Source organism: Cupressus sempervirens, chromosome 6, assembly GCF_028749045.1.
Source record: "Cupressus sempervirens isolate cs-2001-9-10 chromosome 6, ASM2874904v1, whole genome shotgun sequence".
NCBI lineage: Eukaryota > Viridiplantae > Streptophyta > Pinopsida > Cupressales > Cupressaceae > Cupressus > Cupressus sempervirens.
The window spans coordinates 45,894,912-45,919,490 of record NC_143123.1 but is presented as its reverse complement, the minus strand read 5'-3'; the positions used below and the strand labels follow the sequence as shown (position 1 = coordinate 45,919,490).

The 24,579-nt window shown below is 36.0% G+C and overlaps 1 protein-coding gene across 9 annotated transcripts in view; it reads right to left on the bottom strand.

Annotated features, from left to right (window-relative positions):
- Positions 1-22,312, bottom strand: part of LOC149551050 (uncharacterized) — a 124,061-nt gene extending 101,749 nt beyond the window's left edge. For 2 of the 9 annotated variants that reach the window (XR_016352662.1, XR_016352663.1), the window contains exons 1-4: positions 22,052-22,312; positions 21,856-21,967; positions 19,707-19,767; positions 19,463-19,572 (exon numbers count right to left, since the gene is read on the bottom strand). Coding sequence is in view for 6 of the 9 variants with exons in the window: in XM_089786617.1 (XP_089642743.1) it covers positions 19,463-19,572; positions 19,707-19,767; positions 21,856-21,899 (215 nt within the window). In the remaining 3 variants the exon portion in view is untranslated. Of the gene's footprint in view, positions 1-19,462; positions 19,573-19,706; positions 19,768-21,840; positions 22,012-22,051 lie in introns of those variants that run through there. The other 7 variants (XR_016352664.1, XM_089786617.1, XM_089786616.1 and 4 more) reach the window with 7 other exon arrangements.
- Positions 22,313-24,579: the final 2,267 nt, after the last annotated feature.

The window sequence follows — 24,579 nt, the reverse complement described above, 5'->3', positions numbered from 1 at the left end:
TTTCTAACTTTCAAGTTCTTGTCCTGCTAGCATAGGGGTACATACTTCAGCAGTAGGGTGAACTTTTCCCAGTACTTGTGTACAGACAATTTCCCTTGCTTAAGCTTCTGAAAGTCTAATAATCTCTAATTGTAGAAGGTTTGGGGTAACCATTGATTCTTAAAATAGAGACGAACTAGTCACAAGTAACTTCAGTTGTCTTAATGTTGAATTCTATCTTAGTGTTTCCCCACAAAGTAGCTGCTTCACTTGAAAGGTGATATATTCCCCATACTGCCTTGGAAGTCTCAAAAAAATTCCTGATCTCAAAGTATTGTTCCATTTTAGTTAACTAGGATTCCACATCCTCCCCAAATTCGAAACCTGAGAATTTAGGTGGTTTAATGTTTTTAATATCTGAGGACAAGTTGCTCACTATCTCTAGTTTCTTTTGCTTCTCATCTTCAGTGAGTGAGGCTCAAGTACCTCTTTCACTATGATCAAAGTTTTCAAGTTCAATTCTAGGTGGAGGTGAGGAGTGTTCTAGGTGGAGGTGAGGAGTGTGTCTCCTCTAGACCTCACCCGACCCGACTTGCTAATTCATTCATTCTCTTTTTGATGCTTTCTAGTTTTGTTTGTGTGTCTTGCAAAACCTAAAGCAATAGATTTGAGGCAATCTGAGGATTGATATCATTTGTCACTTCATTTTCTATAGTGTTTCCATTGTTGTTCATGTTTCCTATGTTTCCCTTTAAATTTTCCTAAGAATAAATAATAATAAAATTTAAATCAATATCATGCTCGCATTTAGATGTATAGGATTGCTCAGAAAGTTGTAAGGGCAACAAAAGATGTTTTGCTAATTGCTCATTTTATTATATCCAAAATTGCAACTTTATTTACAAAATCTCATCTTCTGAGGACACAACAAAAAAGAAAAAGAATATTAAATACAATTAAGATACCCTATTCTCTCGTTCAGTTTCATTCTTGGGCTTTTTTGCATTATCCATGTTTTACTAAAGACTATAAGGGGATTTGTTTGCCAGGCATTCCATGCCTCGATAAGTTTGTTTCTTAGTATTGCTTTCCTAGCAAGAGTCCATCTGACCCTTTCCTTCTTTATCCGTTGCATGGCCTGTGCTAGGGTTTCCTCATCCTGGAACATGGAACAATAGGAATAATCATGCTTTGGCATGTTCTTTATTAGGTAAAAGAATATAGGGTGCCGAGGTTTCTTGCGAGGAGTTTTCTGGATATACATCCTACTACATCTAAATCTGTATTTTCAATTTTCCTAGTGTGATTAAGTGATGAGCCCAAGGTATAGAGTTGAACCTAGTGCTCTAATACCATATGTAACATACCATTTTTCCTAGGCTGAAAATAGAAAACATATTCTAAGATTATAATTGCTTTCATAACAGAATGACATAAAGGTAGTTATATTCGTTACTTCATTTAGAAAGAAAACTATCAACTGAATTCATTGTACAAGAATAAGTAACAGAAGTAAAGTAACAACCTTTATCTAGTTTACATGAAAGGAAACTATTATAACTTTCATAGCTACTACCAATACATTGATAAGGCATCATAATGAAACACATTTATATATACATCTCAAGGAATAACATTAAATTAAGATTAGCAATGTACAAAGGATCAAGAGTCCTACAAGTATCAAATACCTGTCAAGGTGTTGTGTAAGTCTTGACATCTGGTGAAGAGGAGAAGCATTGACATAGACTTAACCTCCCAACCATGGACCTTACCTTATCCCTCACAATCTCATACGAAAAGGCCCTTCCTGCCCTAGGGTTAGGCTTGGGGCACCACGATCCTGCCACATAAGCATCCCAGTGTTAAGTGTTGACTAATCAACAAACAAGGCAATAGATATCTTCCATCAACCTCCCATCTATCAGCTAGCACTCTGATCTCTAGTGATCAATTCCGACAAGCATGTCACTAACCTACCCTGGCCAAGGATTTAGATGGGCATCACGAAAGCCCGATCACCCAAAGCTCGACTTGATAACCGGAATATATTTTGGACAACCATGAGTTGACTCGATATGTGTAGTTTTACTTATTCATTTACTCTTGTTACTGACATTCACTTGTTCTTGCAAGAGTCTTTTCTCCTCCCCATCATTCATACTTGACCCTCCTGGTCTTGGGTGTATCCTAGGAGATTTTTATGTATATAAAACATTTCTACTTATCAATCAGAATTACTTCTTCAAATCTGAGCCTTATCTCAAAGGCATATGTTTAATACCATTGTACAAGTTAGATCGATGCCTCTAGAAAAAATATATCAGAGCTAACTCCATAAACAATGTATACAATATGTATTTTAGAAATGCATTTGCAAACAAACACAATGGTGTCAAACAGATCATGCTTAAGCGGGTCTATAAGATTACCAACACCAGATATGCATGGAAATAAATGAGATGAACTAGTTCTTATACTTTCTGCTTCAATATACTAACCTTCTGGTTATGGCAAGTGTTACTTCATCCATGATCGAGGATGCATGCTAACATTATAGACATTTAATATCATCGTAGACACGTCTTGAAATAACCAAAAAAGACATACACCATATGAAAATAATTTGACTATATGGTTGTGTTGTGAGATTTGCACACCATCACCCCAAAAATTTTGGGGACCCCTTTTTTTGAGCAAGCCTTGGCAATTTTCGCAGGTGTTGGGAATTTTTTTGTTGCCTTAGCAAAATTTGGAGTTGTCCAAAGGTTTTTGAATTGGCGTTTTTACACCTTGGACGCCTTCGGGCCAAGAGAGGATTTGGTTTGTTTTCACCTGCTGCAAAACTTGATTTTTCAGAACGTGTAATTTCGTCCTTAGACCTAGCAGGTTTCAACAACTTTTTTTTTTATGGTTAAAGCAACACTTGGCAGGATAAAATTGCAAATTTTGGACTTAGACGGACATTGAAAATTTGATTTAATTGAACAAGCTTGAACATTTTCAAAATGAATTTTAGATTCAGTTGTTTTGGAAAATCTTGAAATTTTTTCAATGAAACGAAGTTTTGATAGTGAAATCAAATTTAGAGTTTGAATTTCAATTGCCAAGAAAAGGATTTATTTTGTTAAAAATTGAAATTGTATTGCAAAATTGAAATTGGATTAAATTGCAAAATCTCATTAATTTGGTTGAAATTTTTGCCTAGAGGATTTTAAAAATGTTAAAGAAAATTAGTAATTTGGAATTGAAAATTGATTTTGGCTTGCTAGATTCGATTTTAATGATATTTTAATTGCCAAAATGTTGTTAAATAAAAATTTTGACATCTCCTAGACTTACCTTTTTTTCTATTTTGCAATTTTGGATCATACTAGCAATTAAAAGGGTCAATTTCGCTATGGGGCTTAGTTATTTTCATGTTTTCTTTAAAACTGGGCCATCTTGGGGGGTTTAACTTAAGTTTGTGTTTCCCTCCAAGCAGTTTGGCCCACTTTGGAGCTCAACAAGAGGAGGACTGAAATTCCTGAGATCAGATCTGAATTTGAAGGGGCCCGATTGTTGGTAGAAAGCAAATTTAAGGTAAGATTTTCCGTTCATCTTAGAGGTGAAGATTGGTTTTAAAAGCAAATTTTATTCCTTGTTCTTGCTTGGTTCGTTTCCCTTATCTTCTTCTTGCACTATCTATCCACCACTTCATCATCTCCATTGATAGGTTGAAGTTGGGAGATATAATTGTAGATTTCATGATAGGACGCTTCGAGAGGCAGAAATAAGCTAGACCACCCTAGGATTGAAGTTGGGAGATATAAGTGTAGTCCATCCTAAGGTAACGAAGAGGCAAAAATAAGTGGTAGTCCCACCCCTAGGCTGGAAAGGCGATTATAAGTGTAGAGATAGGATTTGGAGAGGTATAAATAAGCTAGATTTTATCGATAGAAAGAAGTTGGGAGATTTATAAGTGTAGTCCATATCATTTAGAACGAAGAGGTAGAAATAAGTTATAGGATGATGGATGTTAGTACAAGCAAGAACCCAAAGGGAACGAATACCAAAAAAGAAAAGGAAGACATAATGCCTAAGACCACCTTCTTCTCAAAAGTGAGGCGAATAAGTGATACCAATATCGGCACGGTGAACATGGTACAGTTGAAGGATAGATTGAAGGAAGGAAATCCCCCATGGCAAAGAGGATCTACAAGAGCAGAATTGTACACACAACGGCTTTCCCTCCTACCTTGCCTTGTCCGAAATTGGTAATGGAGTGTGCATCCTAGTTCGATATTGTGACCAAGTCCATCGTTTTTGATGAAGAGAAGAAAGTGTTGGCTAACATCAACGGACAAGTGGTCGAAGAAGTATTCAATATTTCCCAACATAAAGGCATCACAGTGGTAATGATGGATCAAACAACCAAGTTCTTTCAGGATAATCAGGAGGCCTACTTCATTCATCTAAAGCAGAATTGGTTACATGAAGGCAAAAAGGGAGTTACCAAGTCGTCAAAACTCACCAAGTCAAATTTCAAATTAGAGTATGGCGACCTTATTGTGCTTCTTAGCCAAATCATGGGCATGGCTCAAGGTATGCAATTCGAGAATTGGATGTACTATTTTATTAATGAAATTAAAAATGGAAAGAGAAAATTTGATTGGGCTAAAATTATAAGTGAAAATTTAGAGTTGCAACTAAGGACAATACAAATTCAAAAGCAATTCTATATGGGGTCCTACCTTTTCTATCTAATTGCGAGACTATATGAACATCCTTGACTTAACGCCTTAGGAGTGATTGGCAATGGGCCGGGACAATGTTTGGTGCATGAGTGCTATCCACAGCCTCATTTGCACAACACCAAAGATTATAAGATGTTTTATGGCGCCTTTGCCATGAAGACGGTAAGAATATTACAAGGGACACCTGCTAGGAGGCTCTCATCGGAAGTGGAAGCAAAAGTTAAAAAGTATGAGAGTTGGTTCATCCAATTTCCACAATTCACATATATCAAAGTAGCAAGAAGTACAGTTTGTCCCAAAAGACTTCCAAGGTACCCACCCGACAGAATAGTTTTGATGGAGTTGGCCAAGCAACTTGAGCATTATGACAAGATGATGAAACTTAAAGGTGAGATAGGGATTACCTTCTCATTTGGAATAGGCAATGATACTTGCCCCAATCCTGTCCTCTTTGCAGCTGCGGAGGAGTTAGAATGGTATCATCTAGGATAGTATAAAGCAAGACAGGGATTCAATCCTAAAGGTCTTATCAAGGCATCTCACGAAAACACATTCAAACATATTCCTACTATAGAAGATTTTTGGGCCAATGCACAGGATGACTTTCATGTGAGGAAGCTAGCTTTCTCAAGGTTGTCAATGGGCATGATGAGGGAAATCAGATGGAGAGGCCTTGATATTCCCGACCAGTTAGAAGATTATGAAAATGTGCTAAGGGAAGTTTATGATACAGTGGATGGAACAGAATTGGGTCTAGTGGATTGGGATGATCATCAAGATCCTTCCTTAGAGGCAGTTACAAGGACAATTGATCTACACACTAAGTCATGGTACAATGAGAAGTTAGGGCAATTACAAAGTCGAAAGGTACGCCTTACTTATGAGATGATGAAACTGGAGAAAGAAGGTCCAACGGAGTCAGTCGAATAGAAAGGTGGGGACAGTAGCCAGCAACAAAGAGTAGTTAAGAGCAAGAAGAGAAATTTGGAGGTTGAGAAAAGTAAAGAACATTAGAGCCTCTAGCAAAGAGACAGAACACATGACTATCAAGGGAGAGCATAATTGAGGCAAGGAGCCAAGAGGTTAATACAAGTGGACAAAGGGTCTCGGTAGAGGTGAGCTTTGATTCGAAATCAAGTGGTTACAATGGCAGTACCGAATACTCTCCTCTCTCAGAGAACCAACATGGAGATGGTATGATAGTCACTAGTGAAGAAGAGGATAGGCCAATTGATATTGAGGAAATAAGCCAGGTGCTTGAGGTCGTTGGTGATGCTTTGCTAGTCGAACCGAATCCAGATTTGGGGAGATACACTACACCACTATGGTTAAGACAAATGCTTATGCCAAGAGGTGAGGTAGTGACTGTCTGAACAGTTGAAGATATTCAAGGGTTAGTGTAAAAGGAAGATAGTGAGAAATAGAAACAAATTGCAAAAACAGTGGCAAAGGTAATCAAGAGCAATGATGAGGGTCACCAAAAAGTTAAGATTGATATACCAAAGGTTAGCAAGGTAGTGGATGAGATCGTAGCCTAGGAGTATGAGATGGTAAAGCATAATTTGGGAAGAATCACGGATGATATGTAGTGTGAGGAGATCTAGGAAGGCATGATTTCAATTAGAGAAAGGTAGAGGAAGGCAAACGAGAGGATTGTGAAGTTGGAGGCCGAAAACAAGTATTGGAGAGATTGCCAGCCTATCCAACAATTGCATCAAGCAACCCTTCCATAAGACAACGGGAGCAACATAGAAGAGGTATCGGCTCAACTACACGAAATCAAAGATTGGATCAATGATATAATTCAAGATGGACAAAATTTATTGCCTTCCTTTATCTCGACATTCAGGGCATTGGTGGCTATTAGAGACAAATTCTAAACATTTGAAGAGGAGTGGAAAGATTTCTTTCCAGTCAAGGACTTAGCCATTCCTAGGCTACGAGCAGATATTGGGCTACTAGAGAAATAGTTGGAGAGAACCAAGTTGGTGGATGAACGAGGAATGAGTACAATGGAGTCTTGGTATGTTGCCTTGACCATCAGATTGAGGATACTTGAAGAAATATGGAATGTGATTGCACAGCACAGCCCAGGCGTTGACACTTCCATATCAACCATAATGAGCAATGTTGGGGTTGCACTTGGTTTTGAAGATATCAAAGAGAAGAACGTCAATGAGACAGAGTTTCGAACGAGATTGGATGAGTTGGGGAAGGTTGCCATCAGGAAAAAGAATTTGGGCACCCTTGCCTTCCTCAATGCCTTTATCGGATATGTGAAAGAATATGAGAAGGATCATGAGAAGACACTGCAAGCAACAAGCAACATGATGAATTCAACTGAGCTCAAGATGAAGCACATGCCTTGCCCTCCCATGAAGGAAGTCAACGACAAGCTAGCCAAGTTCATTGCCTTGGCTAAGAAGACGAAAGAAAAGGGTAGATTTATATTAGAGAATCATTTGATGTAAACCCAAGTGGCAAATTCTCCTTTCCTCTTGGGTAGGAATAGTGGCTGATTCTGATTGGCTAACATTTTGGTGCCTTCTCATTGGTTGCCATTTTTCCTTTTTTTCATTGGTCTATTGATGAGGTGGCATCTTCTCATTGGCCGATGGGGTGGTAACCCTAGTTAAGGTTTTTGGGATTTGATCTGGGTCGTTGATTTTGCCTCTTAATTTCTACCATTGGTTGTATTTTTGGCCCCTATAAAAGGCCATTTGCCCTCATTTGTAAAGGGTTGAAGAAAATTGTTGCTTAGATAATAACAAAATTGTTTCTCTTATCATTGTTGTGTCTTGCATGGTGATTAAGAACACTTGGTGTTATTGCATGGTTTCTACTTCCAATAGTTAAAGTTAAATTCCATTGGAGTTGTTAAAGTAGATTTTATTTCAAGAAAGTTGTTAAGCAAGAGTAAGAATAGGTGGATAGTTGCATGGTGATATTAGTGGATGTTTGATAGAGATCCATAAACTAGGCCACTAGCATCCTAGTGGCTTAGTTAGGAAGCCTTGCATGATAATCTAGTATTTTTTCCCTTGAATCATTGCATCTATGGAGGTAGCGTCATTGATAAGCTTTCATCAAATTTGATCCTCATCTGTCTCTAATCTTTCCATTCATAGGAATAGAAGCAAAGTAGCACATAGTTTAGTAGTTGGAGTTCATTCAAGAAGAAAGTTAGAAAATTTGAGCATTGGTGATGCGCAAACCCTCCATCATCGCCATCAACATTATTTGGCGCTAATATACATTGCAAAGCTATATTTCATCACACAAAAGTCCGACAACCTTGAAAGAACAACATAAGCCCGCCTACGTGATTAACCAGCAAATCACATTAATATATCTGAGTTAGTATCCACAGGTGTAAGGAACCTTGGAGTTTTCTCATGTTCTTCATGAGTATTTACTTTTCAAGAGAGGGTTGAGTGTTTGGTATTCTATATCAAGTATTCAATTGCTATTTGTTATGTAGTGGTATAAACTGACATCAACAGGTTGCATGACCTAAGAATGGTAATTGCATTTGGAATCACGGCTCATAATCACGACCTTCAACACAAGAATGAGTTTTGTACTGATAGTAATGGTGTGGCCTTTCATGCGGCTTGAGGTGCCGTGATGTGTAACAAAATGATATATCACCAAAGGTAATGGCAAACGGAGGATGAAATACTCTGCTAAATAAAACTCAAAGCCATCAATCGATAGAGAGAGAAAAGAAAGAAGAGAGTCGTTCTTCGACAACAGGAAGCATTAAAATAGACCACCCACACACTCTTACAGTTACAAGAAAAGTGACGGTGCATATGCAACCATTGGGCTATTAAAGAAGCATGGATAGATGTATGAAGCAGTTGAGGAGAGTATCTTAGAGAAAAGATGATAGAAGATGCGAACTAGGACTCTGATTTCATTTGTATTCGGCCACAACCTAGAAAGCCTCACAGCTAGGTATGGTGTGGTTTCTTTATATGTGAAGTGAAATAATTACACCTATAAATGTGTTGCATCTGGCCCTGTATTCTCTATGGTTTCACTCATAGTTCAACTTCTCGTTCTCTGCCACTTCTTGGCGAGGCCAAAAAAAAATTTCTCGGCAAATATCGGAGAGAAGTCGACAACTTCTCGGGAAAATATCGAGAATTTAAAAATGACTTATTTAATTAAAAATGCATTTTTTCGCAAAATTCAATAAGTAGATGCATGTATTGAGTCAGTAAATGAGTAAACAAACCAAACAAGATGATCTAGATATATATAAATGCAATAAGTAACAAAATCGCATCCTCATATGGAATATCGATGTAGTCACAGACTCTGAACTCTGAAACAAGCTACAAATAGTAAATACCAAATTGTCTTTGTCAAAACATAAGCAAATAGTTCAATATGAAACTATTCTGACTCTACATCTTCCTCTTCCCCATCCCAGTAGTTCTAGTAAAAACTATGGGAGAGAGAGGGGGCCATTTGCTTGGAAAGAGCTTCGAATCCAGTTTGAATCCGCTCCTAATCCGCTGGAAATTGCTACAAATCAATGCCAAACACTTGGAGCTGCTCCAAAACCCTTCTCCACCCAAGACGCCAAACGCAACAAATGAAACAATGAAATGTTGTTTTTTGTAACCGCAAGTTTATACTAGACGTCACCCGTGAGAAAAGTCAAAGTTATCGCGAGAAATTGGCAATATATCGCCGACTTCTCGCCAACTTCTCGTAGTGATAAGTTGAAAATCTCGGCACCCTAATCTGGCAATAAAAACTAGAATTTTCTCGCCGCCTGAAACTTCTCGCAAGAAGTTTACTTATCAGCAATAAAACGGTGATATTTTAATCTATGGTTTCACTGATTTGTGTATAACTTATGTGTGCAACTCTAAGAAAGGTATATTGGAAGGCTTAAGTTGAGTTTATTCCACATGTTTTTCATGAGATACTTCATGTCCCTACAACAGGTGGCATAGTTGGCATAATTGACAAGTTTCTACTAATCGCCAAGTTTTTGGGACCAGCGAGTTTTTCCTGGATTTATTTGCAACTCGGCTAGGGAAAAAAACGTTGGGTTTCTGTGAAAAATCATCGAGTTTCTGTGAAAAATCGTCAATTTTTTGCAAGATATCAGTGAGCAGAAAAACTTTTTTTTTTAAATATATTATTCAAAAAAATAATTGTTTAAAACAAAAGGCAAAAACCCTATATATTATGTAAAATAGAGAATTACAGTATGCTAGTAGAGCTAGGAAGAGGAAGATGTGATTGCAATGATGTATTTACTTCTAGTTTGACACAAACTATTTACTATTATGCTTCCCACCATCAGCATTTTGCATGAGAACACGATTTTATACCCACTATGCATTTATATATATCTAAACTCTGCTTGGTTCTTTTGTGTTTCAATGAGTTTCTACTAATTGCCAACTTTTTGGGACCAATGAGTTTTTCCCGAATTTAATCGCAACTCGGCTAGAGAAAAATTGCCGAGTTTTTGTGAAAAAATCGCCAATTAATCACCAAGTTTTTGCAAAATATCGGCGAGCAAAAAAAACTCCTTTTAAAAAAAAAATTATTATTTTTTAAAAAAAAATTGTTAAAAACAAAAGGCAAAAAGCCTATATATATTATGTAAAATAGAGAATTACAATATGCTAGTAGAGCTGGGAAGAGGAAGATGTGATTGCAATGATGTATTTACTTCTAGTTTGACACAAACTATTTACTATTATGCTTCCTGCCATCAGCATTCCGCATGAGAATACGATTTTATACCCACTATGCATTTATATATATCTAAACTTTGTTTCAATGTATTCTCTTTAATTAACTCATTAGATGCATCTTCTCATTGAAATTTGCAAAAAAATGTATTTTGAACTAAATTTTAGCCCTTTTTTTAGGTTTCCAAGTTTTTTTTTTTAATGGTCAATTTTTTCCTGAATAAATTTTTAGGGGGCTTGGCGAGTTGTTGTCGAGTCTGAGTTTTCCAACTATGGTAAGTGGTATCAAAGCAAATTCTTTCTTGAGGCTTGGATTGTGGAGAACCTTGTCGAATTTTATGGTAGGCTAGCAGATCTAAAATCTAACCTCTAACTTGCAGAAGGTTACGATCTTGCAAGAACTATTGTCAAAATGGTTCGTAGCAGAGGAAATGTTGATAATGCTATAATAGACATGTTGAGGCAGATTGCAACAAGACTTGAAGTTGTTGAGATAGTGCAAAGAAGAGGTGTACATCTTAAAAATGTTAGTGATGATAAAAATGCAGCACCAAATCCTAATCCTGAACCTACGGTTGAACAAGATGAGGAAAGGTTTCTAAGAGTTTTGTTTAGGGCGAATGCTAGACCTGTTGTTGAAGTTGTTTGCTATGAAGGAAGACTTGAGACAAATGTTGTATTGAATTAGATTGTTGAGATGGATAAATACTTTGAGTATGAAGGAACTCCTGATAATAAAAAGGTTAAGATAGCAGTCATAAAGTTGAAGGGTCATGCTTCACTTTGGTGGGATCATTTGCAAACTGAAAAACAGAAAAGGGGAAAAGAAAAGATCAAGACATGGATGAAGATGATTGGAAAGATGAAGACGTTTCTCCCTGCAGAGTACCAGGTGACTTTGTTAGGGAGCATGCAAAATTTGAGGCAAAAGGACATGAGTGAAGGAATATACTAAAGAATTCTACAAGTTGGATATCAAGTCTAGACATGTGGATGATGAAGTTGAGAAAGTGGCTAGATACCTGAATGGCTTGCGGACATCAAATCAAGATGAAATCAATTATGTTAAAATAGAAAATGTGGAAGAAGCATATCAGTACGCTCTAAAGGCTGAAGAAAGAATGGCAAAGAGACATGATCAAAGACAAAGAGGAAGAGGTGGCAAATTTCAGAGAAGCAAAGGAAGAACATATGGAGACAATAGCAAATCTAATGGTGCAATGCAAGATAAAGGAAAATCAGAATGGAAGGAAGAACTTGTTGGTAAAAGAGGTAATTACACTAGAGGTAGCTCTATTGGTTACTCTAGGAATGACAATAGTGGAAAAAGAGAAGAAAGATCTTGGTTTAAGGGTACTTGTTACAATGTGGAGAAGAGGGTCATAGAGCCTTTGAATGTACTAACTCTGGAAAGAAGTTTGGAAGTAATAGTAGAAACACTTTGGTTTCTGAAGAAGTCACTGAAACACCTAATGAGCCTAAAAATGGTGAGAACCTGATGTTAAGAAGAATCTTGTGGAATGAAGAAGCTAATGGAGAACATGTTTTGAGAAAATAATTGTTCAAAACAAAATGTAAGATCGCTAGAAAGTATTGCACGGTAATCATTGGTAGTGGAAGTTCTAATAATTTGACATCTGAGGAGCTAGTTAACAAATTGCAGTTGCAAAGACTGAGACATCCTTGTTAAATTGCAATTGCAAAAATTACTTGTAAGTGAGCAATGCCTTGTTAAATTCAAAATTGGGAATTATCATGATGAAGTCTTGTGTGATATTATGCCTATGGATTGTTGTTATATTCTTTTGGGTAAACTTTGGCAGTATGATAGACAAGCTTTGCATGATGGTAGATTGAATTAGTATACTATTTGGGTAGATGGAAAGAAACAAATATTGTTTCCTTTGGTAGAAAAACTTAATGAGAATCATTGTACCACAATCAGAGTATGATTGGTTGAAGGTAATCAATTTGTAAAGATATGAAAGAACAGAATGTTTGTTTTGCCTTGATTCCTAGAAACACTTAGAAACAAGATGAATTAGAGTATGCACCTGAGATTGAATCCTTGTACTGAAGTTTCAAGACATTATTTTTGATAATGTACCTAATGGTTTGCCTCCTATGAGAAGCATAAGTCATTGTATAGATTTGATACCTAAAGCTAGTTTTCCTAATAAAGCACCATATAAATTGACACCTGATGAAAATGTTGCATGAAATAGGCAAGTACAGGAATTGCTTGAAAACGGTCTGATTGGAGAAAGTTTGAGTCCTTGTGCAATACCTGATATGTTAGCACCTAAAAAGAATGGAGAATTTGCACTGATTCTAGGGTTATAAACAAAATAACAGTGAAATATAGATTTCCTTTGCCTAGGATGGATAACATAATGGACAGTTTGAGTGGAGCGAAGTATTTTACAAAGATTGATTTGAAGAGTATATCACCAGATCAAAATTAGAGAAGAAGGTGAATGGAAAAGTGCTTTTAAGACTAATGAAGCTTTGTATGAGTGGTTGGTTGTGCCTTTTGGTTTAACTAATGCACCTAGTACTTTTATGAAGCTAATGAATGAAGTTCTAAAGAGATTCTTGGGTAAATTTGTAATTGAATATCTGCATCACATTTTAATATTCAGTAAAACTAAGAAAGAACATCTTGAGCATATCAGACAAGTATTGCAGAAATTGAAAGAGGTGAAGTTGTTGATTAACCTGAATAAATGTTCATTCATAAAGGAAGTAATTGTGTGTCATGGTTTTGTCATTTCAGCTGATGGTTTGAAGATGGATCCTAAAAAGGTAAGTTATTCTCGATTGGCCTACACCTGAGAATGTTGGAGAAGTAAGATCATTTCATAGATTGGCAAGTTTTTATAGGAAGTTCATCAGAAATTTTGGTTCTATTTGTAATGTTATGACTGAGACTATAAGAGGGAATAAAAGGGATTTCAAATGGACAAATGGAGCACAAAAGAGCTTTGAAACATTAAAACAAAAGATTGCAAAATTGTTTATACTTGCTTTGCTTGATTTCAGTAAAGTTTTTCAAGTTAAATGTGATGTTAGTGGAAGTGCTATTGGAGTTGTTATGAGTCAAGAGGAAAGACCTGTAACTTTCTTTAGTGAGAAATTGAATGATGCTAAGAGAAAATATTTAGTTTATTATCATGAATTCTATGTTATTGTTCAAGCTTTGAAGAAATGGAGACGTTATTTGATGCCTAAAGATTTTGTGTTGTATACTGACCATAAAGCTTCGCAGTATTTGGGAAGTCAAAATAAGTTGAATCAGAGACATATGAAGTGGGTTGAGTTTTCGCGTAACTTTTCCTTTTCATTAAGACATAAGAGTGGACAATTAAACAAGGTTGTTGATGCTTTGAATAGAAGGAATTTAATGACAAAAATGAGAGTGGAGGTACTTGGTTTAATGATTTGAAGTATTTGTATAAAATTGATACTGATTTTGCAGAACCTTGAAAAGCTTGTAAAGATCAGATGGTGAGAGATAAGTGGACAGATTATTTCATTCAGGAAGAATTGTTGTTTAAGGGAATTCAGAGGATCTATGAGAGAGAACATCATGACGGAAAAACATAGTGCGAACTTGCTAGACATTTTGGGATTGATAAGACAGTGAAGTTGATTTCAAATAGGTACTTTTGGCTGCAAATTTATAAGGATGTGCAGAAGATAGTGCAAAGTAGAATTTGTCAAACAGCAAAAGGAACTAGTCAGAATTTGGGATTGTATTAACCATTGCTTGTACCTAATAAGCCTTGGGAAGATATCAATATGTATTTTGTTCTTGGTTTGCCTAGAACTCAAAGAGGTAATGATTCTATTTTGGTCATAGTTGACAGATCTTCAAAGATGGCTCATTTTATAACCAATAAGAAGACATCCGATGCAGCATATGCGGTTGAATTATTCTTTAAGAAAGTGGTAAGATTGCATGGTTTGCCTAAATGTATTGTTTCAAATAGAGATACTAAGTTTATTGGTTATTTCTCGAGGACACTTTGGAAGGAGCTGAATACGGAGCTGAAGTTTAGTTCTTACTTTCATCCGCAACTAGATGGACAAACTAAAATTTGGGTAACTTGTTGAGATGTTTGGTTGGAGATAAGCCTACTAATTGGGATTTGATTTTGGCACAAGCAGAGTTCGCATATAATAATTCTGTGAATAGGAGCACTAAGAAGACACCTTTCGAGATTGTTGCTAGAATGAATCCTAAGGGAACTACAGAATTGAGAGATCTAAACCTTGAGGCAAAAAGAAGTCTTGAAGATGAGGAATTTGCAGATTTCATGAAGACTTTACATGAGGAAGTGAAAATGAACTTGGAGGACTATAATTTGGGATATAAACAAAGAGATGATAGAAGGAAGAGACATAAATCTTTTGAAGTTGGTGATTATGATTAATTTGAAGAACAAATTTCTAGTTGGTACCTACAGGAAGCTGGAGATGAAGAAATTTGGTCCTTGTAAGATTCTAAAGAAGTTTGACAATGGAAATGCTTTTGAAGTTGAATTACCACAAGACATGGATGTTTCACCTATATTCAACATTGCAGATTTGAGTATTTTGAAACAGATGATGAGCTGAAACCTAACTTGGATTATCCTAAGAAGAAGGCAGATAACATTGAGAAGATCTTGAATAGTTGAATAAGTAAAAGCACCAAAGGAAAAGACTACATGAAATACCTAGTTCAATGGAAAGACAAACCAGTTGAAGACAGTTCATGGATTACACAAGCTAAGTTGGATCTTGCAAAAACCCCGACTTGTTATATCTCAACCATTTAACTCCAATAACATCAATTTCCTTAATCCATCAGAAATTTGTCCTTTCATTGAACACTTGTCAAGAAAAGGCAATTAATATTGTAGATGATGCCAAAGTTTTGATCACGATGCTAATAAATGCAACCATACAACTCTCAGAATCTGACCTGAGATGTTCCACATAAATGATATTCCAATCATGTATACAGTTCGAAAGAGATTTACTGAATTTTATTAATTAACACTCTACACTGTAATGAGTATGGAACTGTTTGCAAACTGATATTTTCCAAGATCAACAATCCTGAACTTATACTCCAGTTGATTTATTGCATAAAATTCAGAGCCAACTATAAAATGACATAGATTGAAATTAACTAATCTTAATCCCAGTTGGAACCTAGAGATTATGTCGTCCGTGAGATTTGTGAATTTCAAGCAATGCTCTAACGATCAGTACTCACAATGTGCATAATAACGTGCCTGCTGCTCTCAGTAATCACCAACAGATTCCCTCTGAAACCAAATGCAGACTTCTAGACTTAACTAGCTAACCTCCAACTTGGACACAGGCACCATGTTATGAATTATGACCAGCAATTATGATCATAGCCTCTGTAAATGAGATTGCATGCCTAGAATAGCAGATCTCAGGCCCTGTAGAATCTACATTGGGCTCTGAAATAAATTGCAGTCCCTCTAGATAGTGGTGCTGGCCTCTCAAGAATGCATCTGCAGCCTTAGAAATCACAGACGCTGCCCTTGTTACTGATCTGAAACTTGCCTACAGCTCCAAAAGCAGCTACAAAAGAGGTATATGACTGATGTTTCAATTCCAGCAGCCTTGCAATTTCGAGTAGCAAGCTTTCTAGAAACCCAAACGCTGCCCAGAATTGCAGAACCGAACCCCAGATATACATGCTCAACAACAGTAGCAAAAATGGATGCCCAAAACTGGTATGGCAGCGACCAATGGCAAGGAAGAATCACGGACATAAATCAGGAATTTTGCACACCAACAACAGATTGCTTCCCAGTCACAGGAAAGAACACTAGGGAAGTTTCTCAACTGTAGATATGCAATGATTATCTACAGCAATCAATGAAGACTCTCCAACCACAGTAATCACAGTAGGAGAAATGTGGCCAATTGTATACCTCAACACAATTGCCAATGCAAATCTGAGAATTACCCTTATACTTCAGCAAGGGCACACTATTCAGAAAACTCAGAAAAAGCCACAAGGGCAACAAAAGCAAATAAATTATCAAGTGTGTCACTCTCAATGAAATGAGCTTGTATTTATAAGCTCCAAATTCCCTTTTGTTGCTAAAATGTAACTTCAAACAAGAAACTTCACCACACAACATTAATTAGAAGCTTCCTCTAGATTCTCTCACTTGACTTGGCTTAACCAATTAATAAATGGCACTTTTCAATGATAACTTAACTCTCAACTTAAGTGAAATTATAAAGTTAAATTATAACTTTACAATAAGCCATTTAATAATCAATAATAATTTGGCCACTAAAAACATAATAACTCCCAAAATACTCATCATTTAAATATGTTGTTTGAAATAGGAGTCATACCTATTATTTCTCCATGTGACCAAATGCACTTTCCAAAAATAGAAAGCGTTCATCTCAATCAACATCACAAATAGTAAGTACACGAAATTAAGCCCAAACAAAGTCCAATCTGAGCCAAACAAAGACCAACCAGTAGCTTACTGAATTGTAGAGAAGACAAGACCCTTCCAAGCCAAGCCACTGTGTCAAAAGACCCTCTATACACAATAATTAGCCTACGAGGATCACAATAATAGGTTAAACTCTCAAACTTTAATATTGGCAAAAAATGGCGACATTACAAATCTCTGTGATTTTGGTCATAATATCGCTCGTGCATGATGTGGACATCAGTTCTTTATTACCTCTAGGTGTCTAATGCAGGAGCATCTTGGGTCTTTGAGCAATCTTGCATCAACCAAAAATATTTCTTGTTTTTTGTACCAATCTATTGTTCGTGAAGTAGTTGTTGTTGTTGTTGTTTTCATGTTGTGCACAGTTGAGTTCATGTTGAGGACCTGTCCTAGATCCTTGCCCTAAGTGCGGAAGTTCTTGTGTTTAATATTTCTCAAGTTTTGTGTCGTCCTTTATGTTCTTGTTTCCTGTTGTTTTCATCCAATGAGGCATGTTGTTTTGTTTGGCACGATTTTCAGTGCTTACATGACATCTTGCACAATTGGGAGCTGACTCCTAACACACATGTAGACCTACCATTAAGTGCATGAAATTTTATGTTGTCCTTTGCTTGGATTTTGGCTTACTCTTCTAAGTCTGGACCTATATTGTAATAAAATTCTTGACTAGCCAACTTGTGGCTTAGCTAGCTATAAAAGAAGATTGGATAGATGTAGGAAAGTAGTTGGGGAGAGTATCTTAGAGAAAAGAAGATAGAAGATGAGAGCTAGGACTCTGATTTCATGATTTCATTTGTATTTGGCCACAACCCAGAAGGCCTCACATCTGGGCATGTTGTGGTTTAATTTGTATGTGAAGTAAAATAATTACACCTATAAATGTGTTGCATCTGACCTTGTTTTCTATGTGGTTTCATTGATTTGTGTATAGCTTTCGTGTGCAACTCTAAGCAAGGTATATTGGAAGGCTTGAGTTTATTCCACATGTTTTTCATGAGATCCTTCTTGTCCCTACGTCAGTAAACCTTGAACGGAATTCACATGGTCACATATTTCATCACCATATTGCTAATCTTGGTCACACCTAGATTGCTGCCACCATATGTTGCTCCGATGAGTATTTAGAGGAATCTTTTCTTGTGCACACAACTCGGTTACTGCTTGAATTGCCTCCTTACTGATTTTCTAGGGTTTATCAAGGTAGAGATATTTGTCATGCAATCAACTGAAGACCATGCGGACCCATTTCTCCTTTATGGTGAAATCCACAAAGTCCTTCCGAACACCCATCGTTTTCTCTACTATACAGTTGTATTGTGGCAAGTATTTGTTTGAATCAAGTTTCAATTGTCACCTTGAAGCCTTGTAATTTTGTGCTGTCAACCATGGCGATTTGAGCATGAATGTAGTGTCAAACATCCTTTTTATATATGCCATCTTTGGGTACCTTAGAGAATGTGACATCAAGATCAACATGCATAGCTTTATATGGAAATTTATTGTATCTATATTTGGCAATTCCTATGTTGTGCCCTCCAGTTTTCTATTTACGTTTCTCTATTGTTCTGTTGTCGTTCAACTAATGTTTAGCTAACATTTTTCTAGATGTTTCAGGTCCACTGAAAACTTATTTTTACCCCTTCATTAATAAGCATTCCCCTTTAATTGAAACAACTATCCCAAAAATGATGGTGATGAATAGATACTAGATCCAACATGATTGTTTATGCTTCAAACATGTAAAGATGCATATGCTTCATAACAAGGAACAATCCAAGGACAGCTTTCCCACCCCTACTAATGTTTCTCTACCACAGCCATGTACCAAAAGAAAAGAAAAGTATCTACAAACAAAGTTTCCAACAACAAAATGTGCCGACTAGCATAACTAAAGATAAGCACAATAAATGCCAATGGCCAAGAACAATTATGTGCACCACCAACATATGTTGTCAACAAATCTTGACATCAGAAAAAAGAAGCAACAACCAATAGAAGCATATATGCTATGAAGAAGTGACCAATGTAAAGGCACCACTTATAAGATATGGAAAGATAAGAAGACCTAAAACGATAGATTTCAAATGTTCCCATGATCAATCACCAATTCATCTACAATCAATTGTCACAGCAGGTAACCAATCAAAGATTTTACTAAACCCCTAACATTGTAACACTTAAAAATATTCACCAATTCATCCACAATCACTTGTCACAATAGGTGATCAATATATGATATTGCCAAGCCCCTACCATGGTAACACTAAAAAACATTTCTCCAGGCATCTAAACCTATCCCAAGCATTTTTAGATAAACTCAAGATTTCACACTTCTAGAGATTCGATAGACTACTTAAAATATCATGCCAAAAAACCATCGCTAGTTTCATTTGAAATTAATATGACTTCTTATTGACAAACTACAGAACCTTTAAACAAATATTCATCCTAATCATGAGTAAATGTTGATCTCTGCAATTGTTTTTGTATTTCCTGCCAATAAAAAGTTTACCTTAATACTAGAATAGGTAGAGGCACCGTTAGTGCTTGTGCAAGAGATAAAGAATTTGCTTCTTGAGTTTCACATTCAGATATTTCCTCCATGTTTTGCAGTGCTAACGCCTGCATTTTTTAAGTCCATTTTGCCACAAAATATCCAAGCAGGCAAAAGGTAGAAGATGTAAAGTTAAATATATTAGAATTAGAAACTTGAGTATTAACACATAAAGAAGCTGAAGAAAATTGAAAATGCTTACCAGTGACTCAAAATACAGCCAAAGAAAAAATGAACTCCCAAAGAATACCTGCAAAACCAATCTTTTCCCAAATGATCATAAAGCAGATCAGTTACATATGAATTATGACTCAAAGAACAAGTGAACAATACAAACAATTCACAATATATACAGCCAAAAAAGGATAAGCATCGGTGCATCCAAGGACTCAGATGTCTGGGACTACTTCCATGACAGTTGAAGGGTACAAAACTCCAAGAATTTATCTATGCAACAACCAGTTGCATTGAGTACAATGAACCTCCTAATATGACTGTAAAAATAACTGAGCTCTGTATTGCCTTTGAATACAAGACTATTGCCTAGTTCCTTGTTCAAAAGTCTTGGAAGAGAACCAATTTTTACCATTGAAATCGGATATAGTAGTCCTGGCATGAACTCTATGATCCAATGAACAAGAAAGAAAACATATGGAAGCTATAGAGATCTTGCATTTTGTAATTAAGTATTAGAAAACTCGTTGATGCATAGTATTTGAGGGTTGTTTCTGTAAAAATGGACTTCTGTTGAACCTAGATGCCAGTCTGAGGAATGTCTGTTCTGCCAAACTTGCCTCGGACTTGGGCCTTGTGTCATCCCTTATAATTAGAGTCTTCCTTCCCTCAGGAGTCAGAACCATAAGAGCATTGATATATGGGCTTCCAAAGTTTGGATGTTCCCAGTGTACTTCCCTTGGAAATGTCAGGGTTTTCAGATGTGATATGAGACAGCCCTGATTAGCAGAACGAGCAACTAAGTTGAGTATTTGATCATCATTCCTTGGTGGAAGAATTGTTTGTAAATGGGCTTTGAGCTCCGGCATGCAAATAAGTGTAGTTGTACATTTAAGTCCCCATCTTAAACAACTAAAAATCAAAAAGACAAAATGATTCTGAAGCCTTGATAGCCACAAAGCGATCCCCACACATAGCTAAACTAAGGCATCTAACAACCATGTTCCTTGCATTTTTAGTTATGCATTTCACCAAATTATATTGTAAATGAATTCAAATTTCAAATATAAAGATATATTTTTCAGCTATGTACTTTCCCTGCGACCTGCATAACTAGAGTTCACGTGCAAACAACATAACTCCCTCATGATAAATATTCTTTATAAAATATTTATTGATTAAGTAGAATAGACTAAAATACCTGAACAATAATTTCACTTTTTTTTGGAAATTGCTCTTTACTGAACCCTAGGAAATTGTTGATCAACGAAACAAGTTCAGGTTGTCAAAACAAATGGACTTCCAAAAGTTAGCCTTGGGATTTAAACTTAAAGCAATGCGACATTACAATAGCTATATTAACACATCCCAATTAGTGGGCGAAACAGAGCCCAAAAGAACAAGCTGGTGATGAAATATTTTCTGAAGAGATATATAAGCTATGGCAACTAAAACAAAAGTTGCCCTACAAAAGGAAATTGATCAAAAATAAATCATCAAACTCTGTACCCGAGGTAGTATGACGTAATAGTAGTAAAGAATGTTCATAGAGTTGAATCAGGCTTAAATTCCCACCACAATTAGTGATAAGATGACTGAGCAAAGTAACAAAAAATGAACAAGAAGTCTTAACAAATTATCAAACTCTGTACTCAATATGATGTACTAGTAGTAAGGACCATTCAGAGAGTTGAATCAGGATTAATTTCCCACCAAAATTAGCGATGAGATGACTGCGAAATGTAACTCTGGCAAAAATGTAGCGAGCCTAAGAAAAGTAAAGTTCGGTGTATAGATTGTGGAATACATTCTGAGTGTGATCAAAACACTGCAAATCTTAAGAAAGTCACCCAAACTCACCCACGAGATATTAAACGTGACCCACAATCTCACCCAAAATGTACAGGGGCAAAAAAAAAGAAAAAAACACACAAAGCAATATACACAAGTAAAAGCCCCCAAATTTTGATAGTGATACCCTATTTTCGAAATATGGTCACGACAAAAACCCAAATAAGTGGGGTATTTTGGTGATAAAAACGAAAATCATGTCCCATTCCTCAATTAGATCGAAATACAACGGAAAATAAATCTTACTACTAATTATATGTACTAATATGAACCCTAAAATGTGTTTACTTGGTAGAACCAGACAGCGTTACCTGAGCAGTACTCACGGGAAATTAGCAGCATTGCCCGCTGTGTGAAAGTTAAGTGGCATCGATTCCTCGTCAAACGTCTGTCTTCAAAATACGTTCCGGATTCAAATATCTGTTTGCAAGACGTGTTCTGAATTCAAATTTCCGTTAGCAAGATTTGTTCTGAAAAAAGATGGCGGACTTTTGTAGGCTTTGGTTTATAGGATATTCCTACCTTGGGTGTGCTTTTGTGCTCGTTTTCAAAACTCCCAGCTTCAACGGACCGTTGACAAGGCAACCGACATTTTTCAAGCTCCCAAACGTGTACATGGACTTCATCAAAACTTTTGGATGTCTTTCATAGAGGATTCAATCGTATTAGTTTTCTGAGTCATTCTTCGTTATGTTTCCACAAAATGTGGTTCTTAGCAATGAAGTATTTTGTATTTTTCAATCGAGGTGATGTTTGAGGAAGTAAAGCACTAGAGTGTTTTGAAAGATCATTTATTCGGACCATTTTAAATATGGAATTTGGATGATTGTTACAGTCTCTAAATTGTAATTCTATCTGAAAGCTCTTAGTTTTGTCTTTTTCAATTACAATCTATAAACTGTCTTTTATAACCTATATAATCTTTATTATTATTAAAAAATAATAATATGATGATCTCGTCAAGAGTTGTCCACAATATATATATATATGAGAAGTGGCCTATTATTTCTACACATGTAGAATGTTTTAGTAGACTTTCAATTTTTCATTTATAGATTATTTATAAAAATAATAATTGAGGGGATAGTGAGTTTACAACTTTTATCAAGAGGAATGAAAATGTAACATGGACATGGGGGATTTTACTTGATGCTACATGCATGTCCTTGGGGTTAGTCTTGACTAGCGTGTGCTTTCATTATAATCCTTTGGGTAGAGGTTGGGCATGAAATATTTTGACTCATTTAGGGCCCGTTTGGTTGCTGGAATAGCACGGGAATTGGCATTAAAAATTAGAATACAAATTATATTCTTTGTTTGGTTGGCAGAATTGGAATGCAAAATAAGATTACGAATTCCCAAAATAGCCCAAAATGAGCTTTTGTCTAATCTCAAAAATACCTGTAATTGGAATGCCCCTTCCTATTCTCAATCTCACTTGAATCATATTTGATAATCTCGTCGGGTCCGTTTGATATTTTGTGGGGTTTGGTCGAACTGCCAGTCATTCTGCTCATTGTGAAAGCACTGTAAACAGGTATTGTGTTAAATGGAGACGCTGTTTGGAATTCCCTGGATCATGTGACTGGGCCTCCATATGAGTTTTGAATCGAGCCTGCATAGATAGCTTTGGATTTGCAAAAATGGGTGGAGTCGTAATGATTTGGAAAGCGGCACATACTGTCAATGCCTCTAACTAGCGCCTAGGAAGAAAAAAACAATAATTTCCTTGCAATTCGTTGGCACTGATTGACCTATTTTCCCCTCAGACGCCAAGTCAAAAATTGTTCCTGTGAACAAGTAAAAATCTGCAATATTTTTAATATCTAACATTCCTTATACAGAGAAGTTCAAAGTTGGAGAATGACGCCAAAAATTGAGCTCTTGCCCCGCATTCAAACTTGTCTCTTTGTCAAACATTTAACATCGGAAATCAATGGCTTCAAAACAGTGATTTCCCCATCAATGTCGTAGGTTTTCATTTCATATTCATAAGGTCTTCATCTCTGAATCTAACTGTTTTTCCATTCTTATTCCAATTTCAAATTTATACAACCAAACAGGATTGGAATTACAATTTTCTGTTCCCATTCCCCAGTCCCATTCCCATTCCTATTTTCAAATCTAATTTTCAATTCCTACGCCTGCAACCAAACGGGCCCTTATGGAATAGGTTTGGTTTTAAAGGGTGGGATTATTAGTTCTTGTCTGCGCCAGGATGCTTACACATTCATTTAGTCACATATATCTTTATTTTATTAGTCAATAAACGAATCAAAATGAAGTATTAAAATCTTCTAACATAAGAACATTATACTTCATTATCAATATTTATTTTCATTAATTTGAAAATAGGATTTTTTTGAATTCTCATTGGTTCAAGCAACCAAAAAAATTATTATTTCTTTAAAAAAATTCAAATTTTCTCACAATCATAAACAATAAAAACATTCTAGATACTTTCTCAATACAATATTTTTCTCAAACTTTCTAGTGGACGTTTCTACCTTCTTTCTAGAAAGCTCCATAGGTTCGACTCCAAATCCCTAGTAAGCTCCTATGATATGGAGCAATGTTCTTTTGCAATGCTTAGTGGGTAATGATATCACATGGTAATTTTCTATTAGGTTATTCATTTTATTGTAAAAAATATTGATTTTTTATTTTCCTTATTTTTCCTCCATTAGTCTTGCACTACCATTTTCTAGGCATTTCATCCATTTTAATCATACCCATGTGTTTTATAATTTTTTCTCGTTTAAATACATTATAAATAAAATTTAGGATCTCTCAGAGTATTTTACTATTCCAAAGTAATGGTGCCTTAAAAGAATCTTAGTCTTAGAGGCTTAGTGTTTGATTTTATACTTCTCTCTCTAAGAAAACCCTTGATGCTAGCAAATGCAAGATCAAATCAAACTACCTTTTTGTTTTTTTTTTAAATTCCCTGGGAAAATATTAAACCCTAAAGAATCCTCTATTTTTCACTTTGTTTTTCAATTGTTTTTTTTCCTCGAAAATCATGGTTTGCAATATATTTTGATTGAAAA